Source organism: Acomys russatus, chromosome 8 (genome assembly GCF_903995435.1).
Source record: "Acomys russatus chromosome 8, mAcoRus1.1, whole genome shotgun sequence".
NCBI lineage: Eukaryota > Metazoa > Chordata > Mammalia > Rodentia > Muridae > Acomys > Acomys russatus.
In genome coordinates, this window is record NC_067144.1 from 34,911,631 (window position 1) to 34,934,171 (window position 22,541).

Consider the following 22,541-nt stretch of genomic DNA (forward strand, 5'->3'; position numbering starts at 1 on the left):
GTATGTGTGTGTGTGTGTGTGTGTGTGTGTGTGTGTGTGTGTGTCTTTTGTTGTTCAAACATTCCAGAAGTACAAAATCTTGTGGCTACTTAGTCTAAACCCTGCTGCCCCCTGTTCCCTGCCTGCCCTATACTTCACTGGCTCCTTGAGCTGTTGGACTCCTACATATTTTGAAAGCAGACTCTAAGTCCTACTCATTATATCCAGCAGAGCGGTTAGAGGCAGTGGACACCTCTTAACTATCAGTTAAACTATTCTGCCTTCCCAGTAATTCTCCGGGTTTTCTTGAACTTGCATAGAAACCTTCCAGCTGTCCCTGCTTCACACCTCCAGTTGTTTGGTCTTATCTGGCACCTGACTCAAGTTGAGCCAATCAGAGTCCTTCCCCCCTGTGAATTGTCAGACACGACTCAGACTCAGACCTAGGCAAGAATGTGTTGCCTACACAGGAAAAAGAAAAAGAAAAGAAAAGACAAATAAAGGCAATGGAGGCCACTACGTGGGAAGACTAAGTGCTCCTGCTCTTGGTTCTAATTTGGTCCCCAGGACTGACTTCTAGCTTCCATTGCATCGCTGGCTTGAACGTTTCTTCCATTATCATGATCATAACTACAGTGGCAAATTCCAAAAAACACCAAAAGCCAAAAAATACTCTGTGGAACATGGTCAATCATATCAAACTCAGATTTCCCTCACCTGTTATGAAATGACTACTACTTTCTGCATTAATGGAAAGTGCCACTGCGTGGACCGCACCTGAAAATATCACGGCGGTGGGTCCAGTAGAAACAAAGGCTATCTCTCTAAGCTACCGACCACATGGAATGGTTTTCTAGAATGTTAGTGGGAGAGCAATGGCACGACCTGAAACCTATGTTGCTTTGATAATGAAGCCACGCATAGCTGAGGAAGCTTTGTGTGTGTGGCTCTAAGTACACACCCTGTAACCCTATAACGTTATTTCCATGGGTACAGGATGGAATTTGTTCAACGTCTTTTTTTTTTTTTTAAATAACAACAAGCTCTACATCTTCCTTTTAAATTCAGGTTTATATATCTGCATGGGATGAAGGGGTCTCGGGAAATCTGTGGCACCGCACAACAAAGCAGAAACCTGTCCATGGGCCTGATGAAGGGAGAACAATGGATTGAGAGAGGTGTGGGTAGTGGGTACTCATCCAGAACTGCAGGCCCGTGTTTTCCAGACTGCAGCAGAACACAAGCCTTAGGCCACCTATGTTGACTTCATCCCCGCCCCCACCACCAGTTAATGTATTACTATCTCCCGTATCAACTCCCAGGTAATGAGACATGTGTCATGCACAGTCATGGAGAAACAATGGAACAAAACACAACCGCCCTCAACACTCTACTTTTTAAGTGGCTTCCATTAAGTAAGAAATCTATCTCAATCTTCTCACCCGTATATGTTGTACGTGTAACATCTTAGCATATTTTTTGAGAGTACAACAACAATAGCTGGCTATTGGCGTGGCACTCCTGAGAAAACACACTGATATATTTTGTCAGAAGACAGGCGTTTTGTTTGCTTTAGTAGCGGTTAGACTAGTTCTGTGATTTGAAGAGATTTGTAATGGCTTGGAACGCATGCAGCCCAGCTCATAAGTTGGAAGCATTTTTTTTTTCACTTGAATCAGTTCTGTTTCAATATTTGACGTGTGAGGTCAGTTCCAGCCCACCCACCACCCACTCCCACCCGCCCCGGGACTGCTGATTAACTCCCCTGCAGGTGTCTGCTGTAGTTTTTAAAAATTTAAAAGTACACGTTTACACCTTGTCTTAATTTTATCATCTTTCTTTCAGGTATTTTTTTTTTTCGTCCTGTTTCTTAGTTGTTTCTTTCTAAGCATGTTGACATATATTTTAAAGTCTAATATCTTTTAAATTAGCTTTTTCCCTACCTGTGAAAAAATGTCAGACATAAAAGAAAGCCGAGGAACCAGAATTTGGGATTCTCAATGCCAAAGCAAATTCTAAAATAACAAAGCCATTACCTAGACTTCCTATTGTCTGAGAAACATTTCATGAGTGACATTCTCAAGCGTTCCAGAGATGATGGCTGTGCATAAACTGAAGTAGCTTGTGAGTTATGAATACATTTCATATGAATTTAAAACTATTACAAATTAACTTGTTGTTACAAGGGACATTGGATGCCATGGTGTTTAGCTCAGCTACACTGCTCCTGTGAATCTCAAACAAAGAGATGAGGCTTAACACTTTTTCCATGTCTTTAAACAGAAAGTTAGCATAACGGAAATATTTTATCCTATAAATAGCTATTCTTTGAATTGGTGGGTGATTGATGAGAATGGCTGGCCAAACCATTTTTCTATATCCTATGTGGTGAGGTATATCCTTGAAAAGCCCTAGGCTTCACTAAGTTGGGGACAAAGTATCTAATTGATAAAAACAACAACAACAACAATAAGTAGTAGTAGTAGTAATGATTGGCCATATTTTAATGAGCTTATGCTTAGTACTTGCATAATCTAAATAAGTCATACAACAATCTTAGATGCTTCTTCTGGAAATGGAGGATGGTTTTCTGTGATTTTTAGTTGTTATGATCTTCTATGTGTTCTTTATAGTACTAAAATACAGTCATAGAAGCCAAGGAAAACCAAGTATCCCCAACCCTGGACATAGTATCTTGTTGTGTAATATAGTTCACTGGAAACAGTGTCTCTCAAGCACTGCTCTTCATAATATCTTAAATTAGGCACAAGATTAAACAATGTTAAACCAATTTACTTATATCAGGAATTACTAGAACTCACTTTATTTGAGCATTGTGGAGTGAATGTAAACACACACCATCCACTAATTAATTTGGTTAAAGTCTCTTAATATTGAACGAGTTAAAGGAAAGTTTCTCTAGAAACAGTGTGACAAAACCTTGTAAAACAATCCACTCCATTAATCATGATTTGATACTAGCCTCAGATATCACTGTTACAAAGCTTAATGTCCTGTTTTTTCACATTTTCTTGTCAAGTGACTTTGCATACACTATGCATGTGCCTTCTTACACTAATGAATCTATGCTCTGCTGTTCACTGTTTGCTGATAGCTTGTCACCTAAATTTTATCCACAGATCAATTATCCAATGAAAAAGTAATCTAAGCAGCTTCATCTTACACAACTGATTTTTAAAATACCTATGAAAATGGAGAATCATTTCAATTCTGCCTTTTACTTTATTACAAATCAGAATCCCAGCACATGTCTTAGGAACAGAAAGAAAAAGAAGTAACAAACAAAAGTGTATATGATTGTCACCAAAATCTTTAAAGAATCACACTGTGTCTTGAATTTTTAATTCAAAGTACGTACATTAGCACTGGAGACAGCACTGCTGTCTATAGTTTTGGTGGACACACCTCTACAATACTTTTGATATTTGATTTAAAAGAGAGAAATTTAAATATCACAGTCATATAAAAGATTTTAGACTTGAAACTGATAATTACTTATTCCCAGGCATCCTTTATGGAGATAAACATAACTGTTTTGTGCATTAAGGAGGGCTGGATACGTACAAACAAGTATGTAATGAGTTTGTTTATGAATGTACTACACTCTTTTTTTTTTTTTTTTTTTGGTGTCATCAAATATATGCACATACTTCTGCCACTCTGTTCTTCTTACTTTTAATATTTTAGTAAATAAAGCAAACATAATTATAACAATACAGTTTTCTATTTGTACGGATGGTCTCCTTTTCTATTGTGGTTGAGTACATGCAATATCTATCCTCTCTTTAGAAGGCCTATTATACTAAAACATTCTCCTTAAGATGTTAACAACAATGGAACTGGAAACAACAACAGCCGGCATTCCCAGGCTTGCCCTCCTTGCCTTCACTTTGCTAATCACTTTCTAAACATTATCTCACCTCGGTCTTTCAACAAATGTCTCCAGTAATTACTACTATTCTTTTCTCTGTGCAGATAAATAAATAGGCTTAAAGACAACGTGGGTCTTGCCAAATTACCTAACTTGCTTTAATTTTTTCCTCGTTTTTTAATAGAGTCTTCTTGTTATTGAAATGGTTTTCATACAATATACTCTGATCACTGTTTCTGCTTCCCCCACTCTGCCCAGAGCCTCTGCACCTCCCCCACCCACCAAACTCCACAGCATCTTTATCTTTTTCTTTAGAAAACATTTGACCATGAAGCCCCTTGAGTCTAAATCCTGAAGAGTCAGAGATCCACAGGGTGTGGTGAAACCCATTTAGAATCTAATTATTAAATTACAGATAAACCCACTCTACAGCTAAAGTGAACATGTAAGAAACATGTGGTGTCTTACTTCAAAATGAATTTTCAAGGTAATGATTTCTGTAGTCACAAACCTTCATGTTCAATGACTCAAAATTCGAGAAAAATCTTCATTATTAGAAAGTGTAACCTGCCATTCTTACTGCTTTATGGATAAGAGAAAAAAGGCCCTTGTCTCGAAATTTATCAACAAGGGCTCTTTCTCTCATATAAATTTCTACATTGAAAAAAAATAAAAAAAATCTCTACTCAGAGTAGGCTAACACATAAAACATTGCAGACAGAAAAGTAGCTGTCACATTTTGCAATATTATCAGAAATAATGGTGCCTGATCTTTCTTTGAAAAATATCAAACTAAGTCAAGGGACTAGCTTTTGCTATCAGCAGCCAAATGGCCTTTTATCTGTTAGCAGCCATTTATTCTCCCCTTTCCTTCTCCAGGCCTCCTTCCTTACAGACGTGTACTCTATAGGCTTAATCAGCGGTATTGTTTCTCTACAGGCTAATTCTAATTTATATACAGCTTCATTTAGATTGTGAAGAATGCAAGACAACATTACACTACAGTCTTGAGAAAAAATTATTTAGCTAGATGTAGAGGTACATGCTAGTAATTGCAACTCTGAGGAGACTGTACAGGAGGAATTTCCCGGCCAGCTTGGGCTACATAGCAGACCCTGTCTTAAACATAAAAATGGCAAATCATATAGAAAACGTAGTTTTAGCATGGGATAGGGAGAGCATATATTTCTCCTTATCTAACCTAATTTCTCACTCTGCATGGATCATATTTTATTTCAATTATTTTATTTATGGTCCACTATCACTTGAGATCTCAGTCTGTAAAGCTTTGCATGGTAAGCTCATAATAATGCATAGTTATGAGGACAAATAAAGAACAAATAATACAGAACAGAGATGATAAAGTGATTGTTTTTATATGGCAGCATAGTAAAATCATACAATTATCATGGAAGAGAGCCAACAGTCTAATATCATCACTGGACAAGTGAGTGCTTAGAGAAACAAAATGCACAGTGACTAACCAAATTAACATACAGAGCTGAGGTTGAGTCCTTTTTTACTTTCCCAATCTTCCATGTCACTGTATCATCAATCACCGAATAGCCAATGAACAACTATGATCTGGACCCATTTTGGCCTCCGCAGCAATAAAGCACCATTCAGTTTCACATTTCCTAGTGAAGCCACCAAGTAATGAGGTACAGAGCATGTTTGCAGAAGGTTGGTTTTCTAAGTTTCTCTTCATTTTATTACATGTGAAAACCCTTTACTTAATAATATAGATATGTAGTTCATGAATATGCACACTAGGTCTGCAGTCACCTGTAGATTCAGTATTCTGAAAAGTCTAAAGATAAAAGGTTAATAGATTGGGCAATATTTTCAGAAGACAAAATAAACAAGCAAGGAAAAGTAAACAAAACTGTGACCTTATATTTCGCATGTTTGAACTTCGTCTGAAGATTCTTTCTTTCTTGCTTTCTCTCTTTCTTTCTTTCTTTCTAGGCAGAAAGGATTTTTATTTTATTTTTTATTTCCTCCTGATATTCCTGTGATAACATCATTTGGAAACAACCTGAATGACTACTCCCTAGCACTATGGAAAAGATGATTACTCCCAAGTTATTCTATCTACTCAGGGAAAAGAAATCACACTTCTATTTAAGAAAGTGAACTGTAGTTTAAAAAAATAGGAAGGAAACCAACACATTATTGGCTTGAACTATCATTAACTAACATGATTTTATGGGTAGGTTAGAACTTGGGAAAAATGCCACTGACTGGGTGATTTGCCCAGTCTGACTTTGATTGCGCTGAAATTGATGGATGAGGTTTGGAATGAAAGCATTCTGAGCTGGAGACGCTGTGCCTGAAAAAGAGTAGAACAGAATCCACTCTTAGCTGTCTTTTCTCTCTCTGTGTGTGTGTGTGTGTGTGTGTGTGTGTGTGTGTGTGTGTGTGTGTGTGTGTATAGCCACAAGTGTAAGCGTGATAATCAGGAATATAAGACATTTATGTGTCACTCCTTGAGTGTTAAAAGGAAATGCTGCATTCATAAGAAAAGACAGATGCTTGTTCTGGGATGACAGGTCTGTGAGGAAGCAATAGGAATCATGAGAAACAGAGGAGGAAGTAAAAATATAAGGTGCAGAGCAGAAAAGGCCAGACAAAAACCTCAGTGTGAGGAGTAATGTCTTTAGCTCCTGAGAATGGATTTAATTAAGTTCTATTTATAAATAAATCCAAGAAATGGAGCTTGCACCCAGACCTCAGCCTCTGCTTAGGCTGATGTTGAGGACCTCCTGAGCCACTGTGCAGCTCACTCAAAACAAAGTCAACTGTCCTAACCAGACAGGCTTGGTAGGAGCCTTTGCTCCCCAAGACAGCTGGCTAAACCAAAGGTTATTTTGCAGTAAAAATCAAATTTCTTCTTTGGTTTGAACCTGTCCTTCTTCCTCACCCTCCTCAGTTCTGGGTCTATAGGCATTGCCCAGCATGCCTGGCTTTCTGTATTTTCTGAAGGTTTGTTGACTAGTCTTCATTACAAGTCATTTGCAAGACATAACATCAGATTTTTTCCAACTTATATTTTATTGCCGTGCATTTAATAAGCATTAATGGTAAATGTGTTTTATGTGCCTACATTTGTTCATGAAATCTCTGACTCCAAAAAATAAAGTTGTCCTCACAGGCAACTACACTTGTATGTACACACACACACACACACAAACACAACCACACACACACACACACACATGCCCACTCATATATGCATACTCAATAAGAAAATAGCCATCAAAAATAAGGAAATCTTTTGTGAAATTTGCAGGAACTAGAAATGGTCAGCCCGAGTCAGGAGCTCCACAAGGAGACTATCAAGGCTAGCAGAGCTGGACTCAAGGGTCCTACGCTAACTAAGGACATTGCAAGCAGAGAACCAAGATTCCTGTTCAGATATAGCTGATGGATAACTCAATCTCCAATTGTTCCCCCAGAGCCTCAAGATGCAGGCTATCCAGATGAGAGCTGATAGGCTGTGATCAGATGGTGGGGGAAGAGGAACCCAACTGTCAGAGGTCTAGGGGAGGGGAATAGGGTGGAAGAGGGAGGGAGGGTGAGAACAAGAAGATTAAGAGCGAGAGGATCACAATCGGGATGTAATGTGGATGAATTATAATAAAAATGAAAATAAATAGAAAAATGAAAGTAATGTAAAGCATGCATTGCCAGTTTTGAATGCATGCTAATAATCAGAAGTAGAAATATAGTTATGTTATCTTCAGAAACCTACAGACATAGGTAACCTCACAGTAACACATAGTCTGCAAAACAGAACAAAGTTTCACAAGAGTATTTTCTATTTACCTGTTTTTTATTTTATGTTAGTCTGCATTGGTACTTGAAAACAACTGGACAAACGATGACATCCCATTTGTTTTTATACTTCATTTGCATATCTTAGAATAGGGCAATGATTTTTGTTTTTATTTCACTTTATTGTTTGTTTGAGACAGAGCCTCACTGTGTAGCACTGGCTGCACTGGAACTCTCAAAGTAGACCAGGTTAGCATTAACATATTGGAGAAATGCCTGCCTCTGCCTCCCAAGGGCTTGGAGTGAAGTCATACATAAGTTTTAAAAGAATTCTTTTTTACTTTCCTAAATTTCTAAGATAAACAGAAACTGTGTTTCCTTTACAGTTATTTTTTTATCATGTGAGAATATGCTTTGTTATTTAAAATATGCATCGGGGGCAGTGAGATGAAGTACAGGAATATGACAATCTGAAACTCTTATTGAGGACGGACATGACAGGAAAAGAAAATGGATTCCTGACCACTGTTGTATGGACTCCATGTGTGCCATGGTACTTGACTTCATCTCTTAATAAACAGATGCAAACGTAAAAATATGTCTCCTTTATAACAAAAAAATTTGACTGATTCATTTATTCAATGGTACAGGTACTGGGGAAATATATACCAGAATACATTGAACAGAGAAAGATGATGACATCATAGTCCCCCGTCTCCAGGAACACGAAGACTCTTGAACAAAGAGAGACATGAGTAGGTAGGCAACAGGAAACAAGAAGATGAGTGTTGGAGTTGTAGAGGACAGGAGCACTGGGGAGATCTCAGAAGATTCCTTGGATGAAAGAACATCTCACCAGCGACGTAAAGTGGAAACACAACTCATTCAGTTAAAGGAGGGTGAGTGGGAGGATGGGCAAAGAGAGTGCTGCAGAATAAGAAAGAGGCCAGAGATGTGTGTAAGCAACCCAAAGAATGGAAAAGGCACGATTCATCTAAAAGTATAGCTCCAACACAGATTCCGAGAAACACTGTGTAAGAAAGTCTTAAGAACTTAAGTACTTTTTCCTGTTTTTCCTCTGCCTGTACAGAAGAGCCATGGATGGATCATAAGCAGGCAGCGACAAGATTCAATTCATATCTGCAAACCCTCTGGTGGCAGCAGAAGAGGATGTGATTAGAAGGAGGTTAACATGACATTCAGAAGAAAGTCACACCATGATTGTTTTCTTTAGTTTCCTTTTTATTGATGTCACCGTACTCCACTTTAGTCTGTGGGAACTACTTAAGTCACTCTTTGAAAACACACACACACACACACACACACACACACACACACACACACACACACACACACACACATTTGAGCTCTGGCTTACACACCCGTGACCTAACCAGTTACTCTCAGACACGGGAACAATACACTGTGTCTTATTTGTACCTTTCCTTTTACATTCAAATGTAGATGTTGCTCTACGCTTGCAATACAATGTTTCATTATCATAGTGAATATGATATTGTTATTAAAGAATACTCCTGGAGTTTGCACATGACGTGTCTGTGGTGAATATACTCAAGGTTTTGCCAAATAAATGATAACAAAAATGCTTACTTTCACATACCATTTATTGTTATGGATAAAAGGTGAAGTGGCGAGACACTAGAGATGGCTGTTTCATAATTTTGAAGAACTGGTGGCTTCTCTTCTTTCTACCAATGGGAGCATATCAATTATGATTGGACAGAAAAGTTCTAAGATGAAATATATGAATAATATTCGCACTTAGTAAGAGCTTACACATTGACAGGCACAGGACTGAAGGAGCTTTATGTGTAGTGATGTTTTGTCATCGTTCCCAGCAATTCTACTACAGCCCTAATGTAAGAGACAACATCTTCCATAGGCTGTTTCAGAGACTGAGCGCTAGCCCACTCCGTTGTGACAGTGAAGCGTGGAGACTTAAGTTTTACAGCACAGTTTGGTACATAGAGCACACTCTGAAATTAGATCCTACAGTGGAAGACACAATGAACTGAGCAATGGCTTTACAGAAGTCCCTTATCAGTGAGAATTTCAGAGGTGACAAAAATAATCTACATTTTCATGCCAAAAAGCAAATCATATCTTTCATTTCAATCCAATTATAACAAAAATGAGCAAATAGGATGAATATACGTCCACAGAACAAAAATACAGCTGTAGCTTTGCAAATTCAGAGTTTTAGGGAAAATAAGAAAGCACTCAGATTGAGTGTAGACCATTCCCTTTTAGAAATCTAGAAAACTAGAAAAAATATATTTTCTATGAGTCAAGTAAATATATTCTAATTTAATATTTACTATAGATTATTATAAAGACATGCAACATTTTTGTCTATAGAAATAAACTCCTTCTTCAGGCTTTGCTATTTCCTTAACCTATGGTAATTTCCTCTGATAATTTGTTATACACAACAAAACCTACTAACTATATTGAGTATTAAAGCCCATATTAATGAAGGAGAATAATGTTAGATTTCTATTATGGCTTTAATACTACTCTTGAAAATAAAATGCAGACCATTCCTTACAATTGAAACTGTACTGTGTGTCAGGTGTGGGGAAATGCCAGATGACCTTATTACCTTCTTGAATAATCACATTGAATAAACTTGATAGTGATTATCCTTAACTTATAATGAGAAGACAGAAAAATGCTAGGAAACTGGAAAGGGCCCCTGAAACTGTGAGCAGAATTGCAGCTCCTCGGCTCTTTAAGAGATGTCCCGTCTGGAAGCAGAATGGGTTTAAACACTATGTGTGGATAATGCCTCCTAAAAAAGGAAGCTATTGTGCAAGGAATTCTAACACTTTCCCTCATTAACACTACAACATGCCCACCTCGAAAACCATACTGTGAATCGCCTCTCTCTCTCTCTTTCTGCTTTATCATTTATTTTAAAATGGTGTGTGTGTGTGTGGTATGTGTGTGTGCATGTGTGGGGACACTTTACCAACAAACGAGAAAATAACTGATCTCTGGTCTGTTTTATAAACAGATACTTATTTTCTACTTAGTATAAGAGACATGATTGAATTTTTCACTACACAGTTATTTCTCAAGTAACTTACGTTTGAGAACTAGGTTAAAATCCACAGAGGTTGGGTCAAATAGACTCACAATAGACTCCCAACCCGTGGGTCGTGACCACTTTGGCAAACCTCTGTCTCCATTATGATTCATAGCAGTAGCAAAATCACAGTTATGAAGTAGTAACAAAATAATTTTATAGTTGGGAGGTCAATACAACATGACTACATTAAAAGTTTTCAGAATTAGGAAGATGGAGAACCACTGATCTAGAAGGATAAATGCAAATATTCATTCTATTTTTCTCCTTGATCTGATATCAAAAATACTATCCTAAGAAGAATATAGCTTATCTCTATAAAAATATAAAAAAGCTATCTCTTATAACTACCCAAAACTTTGATTTCTTAAACGGTGTTATCCCTATAAGTAGACAGAGGAAATGCTTTCAGAGTAAAGTACATTGCTACACATTTGAACATTTACAACTCAATGTGGGCCCAGTGAGATGGCTTAGGAGGTAAAGATGCTTGCTGCGAAGCCTGATGATCTGCATGGTCACACACACACACACACACACACACACACACACACACACACACACACCAAGCATGCATGTGTGCAAGTGCACACACATGTGCCAACCAAATAAATATAATATAAAAGCATAAATAACATATAGAAAAATCCTAAAACTACACCATACCTCTACTGTGAATATTTCTTGCCCTCTTTTAAAAATATTTCCTTCAGTATGTTCTTGGTGGAAATGTTCCATTTATAGATCGCTATGGCTTTTTTCTATACAAAAGTAACCATGAAGTATATTTCACTCCCATGTTCCTTAATAAGTCCAAAAATCACAGGGCAGGGTATATTTAATGATATTAACCACTTTAGTATTTTTAAACAATGCTATTGTTCAGCTTGAACAACAAGAGCAACAAAAATGATGACCATAATCCACAAAATTGTTCAAAACATGTCTTACCTAAAAATACCTGGAGTCTGCCCAGTAAGATCCCCTGTATGGTCTTTGCAAATGGCATTACTTAGATTGCCCACAGTGTGTAAGGAAAAACTGTGTCAAACACTCTTAAGGCACACATGTGGTTTCCCCCAAATCTACTCTCAGACAGCCAATCTGATTCTACAGCTATGAGTAGAAGAAACTGTTGCTCCCAACTTCAGCTTGTGTTCTAAAGGATAAGTGCTCAAAAAGCCATGTTTCAAATTATATGTAAAGAAGAGTGATTTTTATTTTATTTAGTTTTTTAGAACAGTGATTTTTAAATAATCATACAAATCAGCTTCCCTTCATCAATTTTGGCCCCATCTATGTAAAATAATGTTAGGCAGCAATATATTTGTAACTTCTGTTCTTTTTATGTACATAGCTTATGTATATCTATCACTCTTATAACCTTATTTTTCCAATATGCTTTGAATATATGAAAGTAATTATTTTTGATAAAAAAATGTTGGCAACAGCACAATTACAGCAGGAGCATGCTCTTTGAAGTACGATTTTAGAATTTCTCTTAAATAATAAATGTATTATTTAACTTAGCAGTTCCACTTCCGACATAATTGTTCATATGGGAAATAGCATCTGGTAGAGTGTTCATTGCTCTACTTACAATAAGAAAATATGGGAAATTGCTACACTTCCAAGAATGGCAAAATGTTCATTGCAGTGTCACAATATAACTAAATGCACAATGTTTTTGGTTTTAGGTGAGTAGAGCAAATGAGTTGATGCAATACAGTTTCTTAATCTCTAAACAATGTTGATAAAGAAAGGGGGGAAAGTGCAAAATTGTTGACATAATGAGTCCTCACTCCTCCTAAAGGAGGGAAGTGGATGAGCAAATATTGCCACTGTGTGAGAGACTTTCTGAGCCTCACACTGACGAGCAAATTAGCAGGTTGCAGGGAAATATTAAACAACCTCAAGAACACCCGGTGCCTGAGTCAGCTTTTAGAGCTTGTATACTTGCACTGGAAAGGAACAGGTATCACTTGCTTTCCCCAGCAGCTCTCCTCTTCGTTCCTACTCTCTTGCCGTATTGGTTTTGCTTGGTTCCTCCTCAGCATGTGCCTCTGATATCACTTCTGAATCTCCTCTAAGCTCATCCCAACCCCAGCCAGACCCAGCTGCTGCCATGTAACCTGGTCTTTATTGTTTTGAATTTTCGAAGCTCCTAGCAACCCTTCTAGTCTAGTTACATGCTCCACTCAAGCATCTGCTTCCCAGAGAACCCAGTGCTGGTGGGATGGCCTCTTCACTGTTGAGCAGTTTACTCCACTTCCTCTCCCCAAGCAAGGTGCTTTGCTCTACAGAGGCTGAGCTCTCGGAAGTTATGGAGTACGGTGTGTGTTGAGTATCCATATGAATTTTAAATTAAGATTGGCCAGAGATGTGACCTTTGCCTAGTAACTAATTCTTTCTTTATAAGTCCCAAACTAGTCTATGCCATTCCTTTGCCATGACAAACATAGGTCTTGGTCTCTGTCTCTCCTCTTTCTCCCACATGAAACTTTCAATATTCTTATTCTACAGATTAAGATTTTAAAAGTAAGAGATTATTTTTAATGGAAAACACTGGTAAATTTCTCTGTATGTGACACACACACACACACACACACACACACACACACACACACACACACACACTTTTTGCCCCTTTTTCTATTTATCTAGGTAAGCACACTCATTACAACACCAGGCTATAACTGTCTTTCTTGTACTCAACAAGAAACAAGCTGATATGCCTTGGTGATATTTCACTTTAACTAATATTTAAATTTTAAAAGGTTAGAAACGTGAACATTTTCCGAATGAGAAATGTATTTTTTTATAGTTAAGTACCGTAACATAAACACACAGACATAGAAGTTAGTAATAATTGTGCTCTGCTAGTTAAGTTCTCTGTTACTGTAATGAACTACTCAAGATAACTAATTTGCAAGGAGAAAAGGTTTTGGATTGTAGTTCTAGAGGTTCCAATTGGAATTCAAGTGGCACTTTTGTTTTGGGCCTGCAGTGACACAGCACTTCATGGCAAAAGGACGTCATAGGATGAACTGCCTACATCGTGACCCAGGGAGAAAAAAATGAACGAGAAGTGCTTAGGCCAGAAAGCTGCTCAACATTTGTGCTTTCAGTAATTTTTAAGGGCTTCATATTAAGGCTCCTTTTCTAAAATGCCATCACTTACCAGTATTGCCACCCAGGGGACAAAGCCTTTTACGCACAGTGCTCTGGAGGATATTTAACATCCAAAATGGAGCATATGGTCCATATGACTAATTACCCAAACATCACTCCAGAAGTCATAAAAAGGTGACTGAATTTGAGTATTACAGCACCTGCCTGACAGGCATAGGGCCTCAAGTTTGACTCCCAGCAGCACAAACAAGGAACCAAAGACACAACACTCTAGAGTGGCTCTTTTCTAATCTTACTAATCTTAGCAGTCTGTATACTAATGTAATGTAATGGTTAAAAAAAAAATGAGTTAGAATCTGAGACACTGACATTGAAAATCAGCCAATCAGTCAATCAATCAAAACCATACCCAGTAGAACATCAGGCATACTCTGTGTCCATCTTGCCTTGGTTACATCAGGAGGCAAGGTCACCCTACTAGTGACGTATTTACCAATCTCAGTAGCACTGAAAAGTAAATGAGCATTAACTACAGGAAGCATAAAAGGTCAAAAAGTGAGATATAGGTATGTAACAGGTGCTACCTAGAAAATGCTGGTTGACTACGCTTCAAGAATGTTTTTGTGTGTTCATAGTTTCCTCCTTCTCCCTCAGACAACTCTTCTTTCAATGTGGTTCCATTTTCTAGTTTAATTCTCAGGGAGAGATACTATACCCTTAATTCCAAGTTCTTCAGGAAGAGAGATTTGTCAACTCACAAGTGGAAAGTGATGCTGCATACATATCTCTCTGTCTGGATTGAATGCAAAGGAGAAGAAGAGCAGCTCAGCTGCTTGCAGGTGCCATGCTCTTTGTAGTATTGAAGGCCCACAGACGACTATAATGTGGGATACTGTAATGTTCATGGTCAAATAAGAGACACGTAATACATATCTTAATATAATAGGGCAAAGGCACACCAAAGATAAGCATCGTGGAAAGGAAGTGTCAAAACGCGGCTTGGTCATTGCAATGCTGATCTTATGTGAAGACAGAAATTACAAGTGTCTAGAGTTCTAAGGAGAGAGCCTAGAGCTCTGAAAGCTACCTACTCCCACTGAACAGGATAAAAATATCTTTCATTGGACTAGGTATAGCTCAGTGATACAGTACTTGCGCACTCCATGAAAAGCACTTGGTTTGATTCTTAGCACTGAAAAGAGTCTATTTACATCAAATTATGGAGTGAGTGTATCTTTGGGGTTTATGTCCCTAAGATGTTGAATTGGGATGCCAGTTGATATTTTAAAAAAACAAACTTAATAACTCCTCTATAGACATTGTCATAATAAAGTAATATAACCGTCTTTCAATTCAAATTTCCTCTGCTACTTATAAATTTTACATAACTGGTTGCTACTATTTGCAAGACCTTGAAACCCAGTAAATATACTACTGTTTTTTATTAAAAGCAAGTATGTTAGTAGCTTTTGGTGAATCAGTCTGCCAAGTTCCCAAGCCAATTTATATCAAGAAAAAAAGAACTACCTCTTTATTCATACAAGCTTATCTCACGTAACAGAAAAAACTTGCTAAGGAAGTGATCACTTAGAGACAGCAAAATCTTACCCAATCTAGAAAGTGTGACTTTGTCCACTTAAGTGATTGACATGTGATTGGAAAAAATTTGAAGAGTAGATAAAATAGCATGGCCAGAGGACGTTTTTTTGTAACTGTCAAGCGCCCATGATATTTCTAGCACATGGAAAGACTATAAAGCTTAGTTGCATCTAACAATGTTTTTGGCCTTATAGTTTTACTTTGGCCAAGACTTCAAAGTCACTTTTTGAAAGGACATAGAAAACAGAGAGGCGAGAGGAGGAACGAGTGGCAGAAGTTAGATGCCTAATTTCTGGACCATCTATTCCCCACATAATCTGGTTTCATTATTTTTAAATACAATCAGTCCTTAGAAGACCAGATAAAGGAGTGCTCATTAAGTACCTCAACTTAAAGTCACATTAAATAATCCTTTCATTAGGGCTGTTATGTAGTGCCTGCAACTCTGATTTCCCCTCAGATGCAATGGGTAATTGAGAACTGACTAGATAAATAAGAAGAGGCATTAAAAACTAATTTCATTCTTGGAACATACACTACAATAATGGGGAATGATAATAGGTTACCATAAAACAATTACTGAATATCGTAGCATTTTGGAACCAGTTCTTTCTGAAATATATGCTACTCTATTCAACAACAAAGAGCATAAAGAATGAATTTTGTCATTTAAACAGATAATTAACTGAATGAAAATATTTATAACTCAAGAAATATGTAACATTTTACATATGGTAAGAATGCTTGAAGAGCTGTAGGCTACAACTTTGTCAAATAGCATGTAAGATTCTCAAACAATATATATGTTTCACCTTGTTCTCCATATGGCAGTGAAAATTCTGCTCAAATAATAAAGTAAATAATAGTAGAAATTGACACATTTTCAGTCTTTTTAGTATAAAAGGATATGAAATATGATAGTAATAAACAAACATTAATTTATCTGCATTCTCAAGAAAATGTTCTTGGTAGTTTCTGCTATTTCAATGAATGATGTAATTCTTGGTACATTACAAAAGTCTTGTGCCAGCAGTGGCACGGAGCTCTATGAAAACTTAAGGCACAAATGCCTCAAGGCACAAATAGTCAAGGGATGCCTATGTAGCTCTCTTCCATACTTCTGGATAAAATTGGCATGAGCCTACTTGAACTAGAACTCTTTGATGATGTTTGACGCCAAACAGATGGTCAGAACAGAAACAGGTGTGCCTGAACTTTATGGCACAATGATCCCAAAGTATGCAAAATACTACCTGAAAAATACAGGTATTACCCACCCCACCCCACCCCCCAAAAATGCTATCAACTCAGATGGCTCTCAGTTTCAGTAAGATCTGGGTTTAATGGTTTGAGAATCGATGCTATTAAGGAAAAGGACTAAGAAAAAGGAAAGGAAAGATACATTTTGGCCCTTTTTAATAAAACAATAAAGTGATAATTAAGTGGAATAGATTAAAAATGTTTTCTTAATGATATATTAAAGTATGAGTGTAGAACATCTTACAACTAAAAATGTTCAAAATGCAGTTCCAGGGAACAGCTAATCTGACTACAGTCAGATCCTCGAATTACATAACAGGAACATGTTGCAAATGGGAAACAGACAGGGGCAGCAGCACAATCGTTCTCAAGGTCACAGCATTCTTAGACGGCCCAGGTGAGAAACCGAACTCCGGACTTTACTATCAACACTAAGACTACTGAGCAGCCTCTTGTTGTCTGCCTCCTCCCTAAGGCGAAGAAGCTTGGGCTTCTACAGCTTCTAAAGCGCCATGAGAGGCTTTGGTATGCTCTAATTCCCTGTATCCTATGAACATCACTGGAGTGAGTAGAACAAGTTTTGTCATGTAGGCATTTTGAGCACCAGCCAGTGTTTATACCTAATTCTAGAACTACACATGCAGTCAAGACTAAGGCCGATGGCTACATCACTGGGGTTTTCTAAGATCTAAAACCTTTCCTGCTCCTGGGTGAATGGGTGACTAATTCCCTCCTTATCTCCACCCCTTGCATTGTCACATTTTGTTTTAATTGCTCTAATTGGCTCTGGGAGAATAAGCGCAACACATTCTCATGAATTTAGAAAAGTAGAAAGAGAAAGTTAGCAACTGGCATTCACACTCAGATCCTTCTAGCAACACAATTCATATGAATTCTGCCCAGAATGTGAGTATAAGAACTATATTACTGGAAAAATGAACCTGCCAGGCCAGATATTTTCACCTTAATACTAGGAACATTGTCTGAGCTAGAGGAAATGTCAAGAAAAAGAATAGATTCATGTCCCCCCTCCCTCTTCTTTGAAGCCCAAAAAGATCTTGTTTGAGTTCCTGAATTTAGACCCAGCCTAGAAAAGTAATTTGCTGCAATCGTACCCCATTACATTGTAAACATTGCTATTGGATTACATAAATAAAGCACACAACAACCTATTGTGGCTAGGAAGCAGTTTGCAGTTGTAAATTTTATAATTTTTAATAATCCCATGTGAGCAATCTTAGAGGATGGGATTTGAGTGACTGCTTTTCCCTTAGCTCTATAGAGGTAAATCAATAAATATGGTACCCCAGTACCCCACTGAGACCAGTGTTATGTGTCCTTATGTCTTAGAGTGAACCTTATGAGAAATGAAAAAATTAAAAAATAAAAGAAAAATCTTAGGGAGGACTGGCTCAGAGGGCTCATGCGAAGAAACAGTTAACTGCAATGCCACACCTCCTTGCAAATAACCAAGGAAAGGAAAGGTTTCTTTAAAGCACTACAAAATGTCACCACAGGCTGACGCTCTTTCTACTAGAATAATGAGATTTTTGCCACCCAGGATGCTGAGCACACACTTCATTGCCTTTATTATGTCTAGATTTTGTTGGTTGAAGTCTTGACTCCCTCTCCCTTCAAAACAGGTTATACAAGAGGGCTAAAACTATGGGTGGCTACTGTCGGGGCGGGCGACAACTCAAAAGACCGGCAGGAGCAGCTTCAGTCCTCTGGCACCTGACCCAGACTGTTAAAACTGCTCCAGAAACGTAGTGGGGGGCAGCCTGGGAAATGAGCCCCATCGATGATGCTGGGCACTCTTTCAACCCCAAGGCTCTGTTCTTCAGCGGACGCTGCGGGAGGTGCACTTCCAGTCCTAGACTGGCTTACAGGAGTCACTGTGCCTTTAGAACTCTAATCTTTCCCCTGAAAGCACACTGACATTCCATGGAGAAGTTTGCGCAACGTCAGCGCTATCATTCAGGGGGAAAGCGAATTTAAGGGTTTGTGGCTAGCGCCCTGTAGAAGGCGCGCTCCTGAGGGAAAGCGCGCAGCTGGTAGCTTGGACTAGAGCCTGTGGTGCAGAAAAATCTCCACCAGGGCTGAAAACGGAACCTCTCCCCTCTTGGCAGTTCGGAGTGAAGAAAAACCTGTTTTTCGACGGGGCCAACTGAAAATAAATTCCAGCGCAACCGCATGAAAAGGTTAACTGCTGTGTACTGCAGTCAGGGGGTGGAAGCACACAGGACAGGTGTGAGGGGGTTAAGGCCAACAGCGGAGATGGCCTTGTGTATTTTTACATTTCACAAACTGGCCCTCAAGCTCCCTCCTCGACTGTTTCCCTGTGTTCCAAGGTGCCCTTCCCCCATCCTACACTGGGAATCCAGAAAAAGTGAGGCTACACAGAGCAAGACTGTGCCCAGTGCTCACCTCCTGAGTGTTTTCACTCTGCCCTACCTACCTGCCTTAAATCCGGTTCCACTCAGGCTTTAGGGTCCCCGCCCCAGAGCCTGAGATTGGTCACTGATGTTTTTTCCCAGCCTCAGAAACAGTGAGTTCATTACCTCACCCAGAACTGTAACTTTGATAAAGAGATATGGAGAAGGCAACCTTCCCCCACTCTGATTCCCCCCACACACTCACTCCCGCCCCCACCCCGCCCCCACCTCCGCACATAGCAGAGGCTCCCAAACCCCTAGGATCTCAAGCTACAGTGCTCCCTTACTTCACTCTCCCTCCTGGGAAGGATTCGGAGCCTTTGAACCCTCCTTTGTGGCAACAGCTGAAGGGGTGTACAGAAATTAAAGATGCGAAGAGAGAGTGAGTCGCTTTTCCCCCCATCCTTGATTTAAAACTAAAGAAAAGGATGAGTAGAGAAAGGAAAAACAGGCAGAAGCCAAAATAACAGGGAGTAGTTTAACCCCCAACTACCCACGAAACGGTGGGAAATCAAAACTTCAAAGGGTTAGATTCTTGGGCTCCACAGGGAAAAGTACCTGCCACTTGGATGAGAGGCTGAGAGCGCATTTCGGGCAGGGCAGGACTACATGAGAGCATGTCAGCCAGCAGCAGGCCAGTTGGTGGACGCCAGGGCCAGGGATGTCCCCTCGGGTGAGATAAGGGATTCCCCGCAAGATATTCTGCTTGGTGGGAATTTTGTCGTTTTACTTTGAGGACTCAGTGTAGAAGTGAGAACTGAGGCGCTACCACTGGGTGTGGAAGCCAAGAAATACCTCGCTCACGGCTCACAAACCTGGCTGCTAACCCAGTCCACGCTGCGTGACTCGGCTGCCATCAACCCTAGCCACCCACTAGACAATGCAGCTGCTATTTCAGCGTTAATTTTTTTCAAAGATGGTCAAAGCCCTCCTTTTCCCTTGGTGCCCCCCTCCCCCAGGTCTTCACATTATGACCAAGAGGAAGTTACTAGGGGATTTATCTCGACAAAGTACAGGCAGTTATTCCAGCTCAAAGCCCAGCGAGAGGAAATTGCTCTAGATGCAGTGACGTGGACTTTGACACCCAGAGACTGGAGGGACTGTGCTGGGGAGAGAGTCCAGAAGATCTTGCCTAGGGGTTCCTGAAGCCTTACCCAAAGTTCCTGGAGATTTGCTCAGTGCTCAATCTCTGCTGCCCAAACTTGGGCAGACCAGTCAAGCCTACAACGTGTGGCGCAGGTGACTGTTTCCAGCGACAGATCTGTGTCCCCGCGCGCCTTTATGGCTCCCTGCCTTTCCCCCATTGCGCGCTAGGGCAGACAGCCCCAGGCCACCCAGGGAACCGCCCCCGGTCCGCAACAACAGCGACAGTCCGGGTGCTCAGAGGCCATAGCTTACCTGGTCTGAGGACCGCGGCGGAGATCAAGAGGCAGAAAACCAGACGGCAAGAAGGGGACGCCTTAGGTGCCATATTCCTCCTCCTCGAGGGCCACCGACAAAGTCCACGCCGCAGGAGGGGGCGTCGTCCCCGGGCCCACGGGGCCCGCTCACTCGTGGGTCCCGACTCAGGAAGCAGTGGCTTTTTCCCAGTCACACGGTCCCCGGGGGCTGTGGCGCTGCGCCGTCGGGTCTGCGCCACACGCAACTTTCCGCCACGCAGAACCCGCAACTCCTACCTCCCCCTCGACACCCTCCCTCAGCGTCCTTCGCTGCTATTCCCAGGACGGGCGACCTCTTCTTCCAAGAGATGCTTCAGTAGTCAGTCAAGGTAGACGCGGTTCTTTTTTGGTTGCTATCTTCTATTACTTTCTCTTCTTGCAAAGGAGAGGGTAGTAGGAGCAATGAGAGTGGCACCATGCACGGGTCACGGGGACCTGGGAAGGGGTCGGCGGGGCAGGGCCGCGGGTCCGAACGGTAGGTCTCCTCAGGTGGCAGCAGAGGAAGCGGCTGTAGTGGCGGCAGCTGGAGCAGTGGCAACCGCCGTGGGCTCGGGCAGCTCTGAGTGGAGGACGGGAAGGCGTGTGTAAACTGCCAGTCTCCTCCTCTCGCTCCTCCCTCCCGCCCAGTTTCCTTGGCGGCAGCGTGGAGCAGGTGGTTGGAGCGCGGATCCGCAGCCTAGAGGCGCTGCAGGACCGAGTCGGAGACTGAAGAGCTGGCAGCCCCTAGTGGGAAGACAGCCTGATGCTCCAGCCCCCCGCGCTCTTGTGGGCGGGGCTTCCCTGACTCCGCCTCCCGGGGACACGCCGCCAATAGGAAGACCGCTCGAGAGCGGGACCCGGCAGGCTGGATTCCTGGTAGACCAGCACTTGCCAAGGAGTTCTCAGTGACCCCAAAACACGTAATCTGCGACCATCCACGGTCTGCCCACCCTTGCCAGGTAGCTGTCTTCCGGTACCCGAAAGGCCATTTCTTGGGGATTTTGTGATGGTACCGCCTTCACTTTCTGTAGAGTTGTTGGGGCAGCTCAGTGGAGATGAGGCGCTCTCCTTGAGTCCTCTTGGACCAGGACTGAAGTAAACAAGATGGAAATTCTCCATCTGGAAACTCAGGTAAACAGTCAGTGGGTGGTTGAGGGTAAGTCTCCCCAGTTATAAACTCCTTCCTTACTTCTCGAATTAGCTCTTCTTCTGGTACCCTATCCCTGCCTAGCACACACCTTCTTAAAGCAAATCATGTAGTCAAATATCCAGCACCAAAAAGCAGAAGAGATGTTTGCGCCGCCCCGCTCCGCCCCCCACTCCTTCCCGGAAAGAATTAGGACTCTAGACCATACCATACTTCGCCTCAGGGATTCTCCTAATGTCCCTTTAAAGGGGGGGAGGGGGGGCGCACGTTTACTTTTAATTAGACGACGATTTAAATTACAAAACAAAGTCCAGAGTTACTCAGATTAAAAGCCAACTCCTCCTAGTTCTTTCCAGAATGCCAGGCACCCAACAGATGGACAGGTTTCTCGAGCAATTTCCAAAGCTTGAACCACCTCTCAGGCGTAGCATCGGGAAGCTGTATCACTTTCAGTTCAGGCAGAAAGCATGAAGGAACATTTTCCTCTAAAACACCGGGGAGGAACTGTTGGGGCCCTAAGTGGCTCCAACTCAGGAATGCAGGATCACAACTCTTATGCCCGCAGCATAATAAAATCCTGGTCCCTGAACCACTTCACAAGGGCATTAAATAGTCTTTGGTGCATCACAGGGTCACCCACTGTGCGAAGCTAGTCTCCAGCAAGGAATGCTAACTAGCCACGCAGAGCTCTGTCTTTCAAAAGATTGGGAGCAACCAGCTACCTGCGAGTGGAAATGGGGTTGTCCGAATGTGCAGGCAGAAGCTTCATACACACACACACACACACACACAC

General features: G+C 40.8%; 1 protein-coding gene across 1 annotated transcript in view; it reads right to left on the reverse strand.

Moving 5' to 3' along the window:
• Alcam (activated leukocyte cell adhesion molecule) overlaps positions 1-21,327 on the reverse strand; it is a 191,053-nt gene extending 169,726 nt beyond the window's left edge. The window contains exon 1 of the mRNA XM_051150040.1: positions 20,582-21,327. Coding sequence (XP_051005997.1) covers positions 20,582-20,654 — 73 coding nt within the window. The 5' untranslated portion in view covers positions 20,655-21,327. The remainder of the gene's footprint in view (positions 1-20,581) is intronic.
• Positions 21,328-22,541: the final 1,214 nt, after the last annotated feature.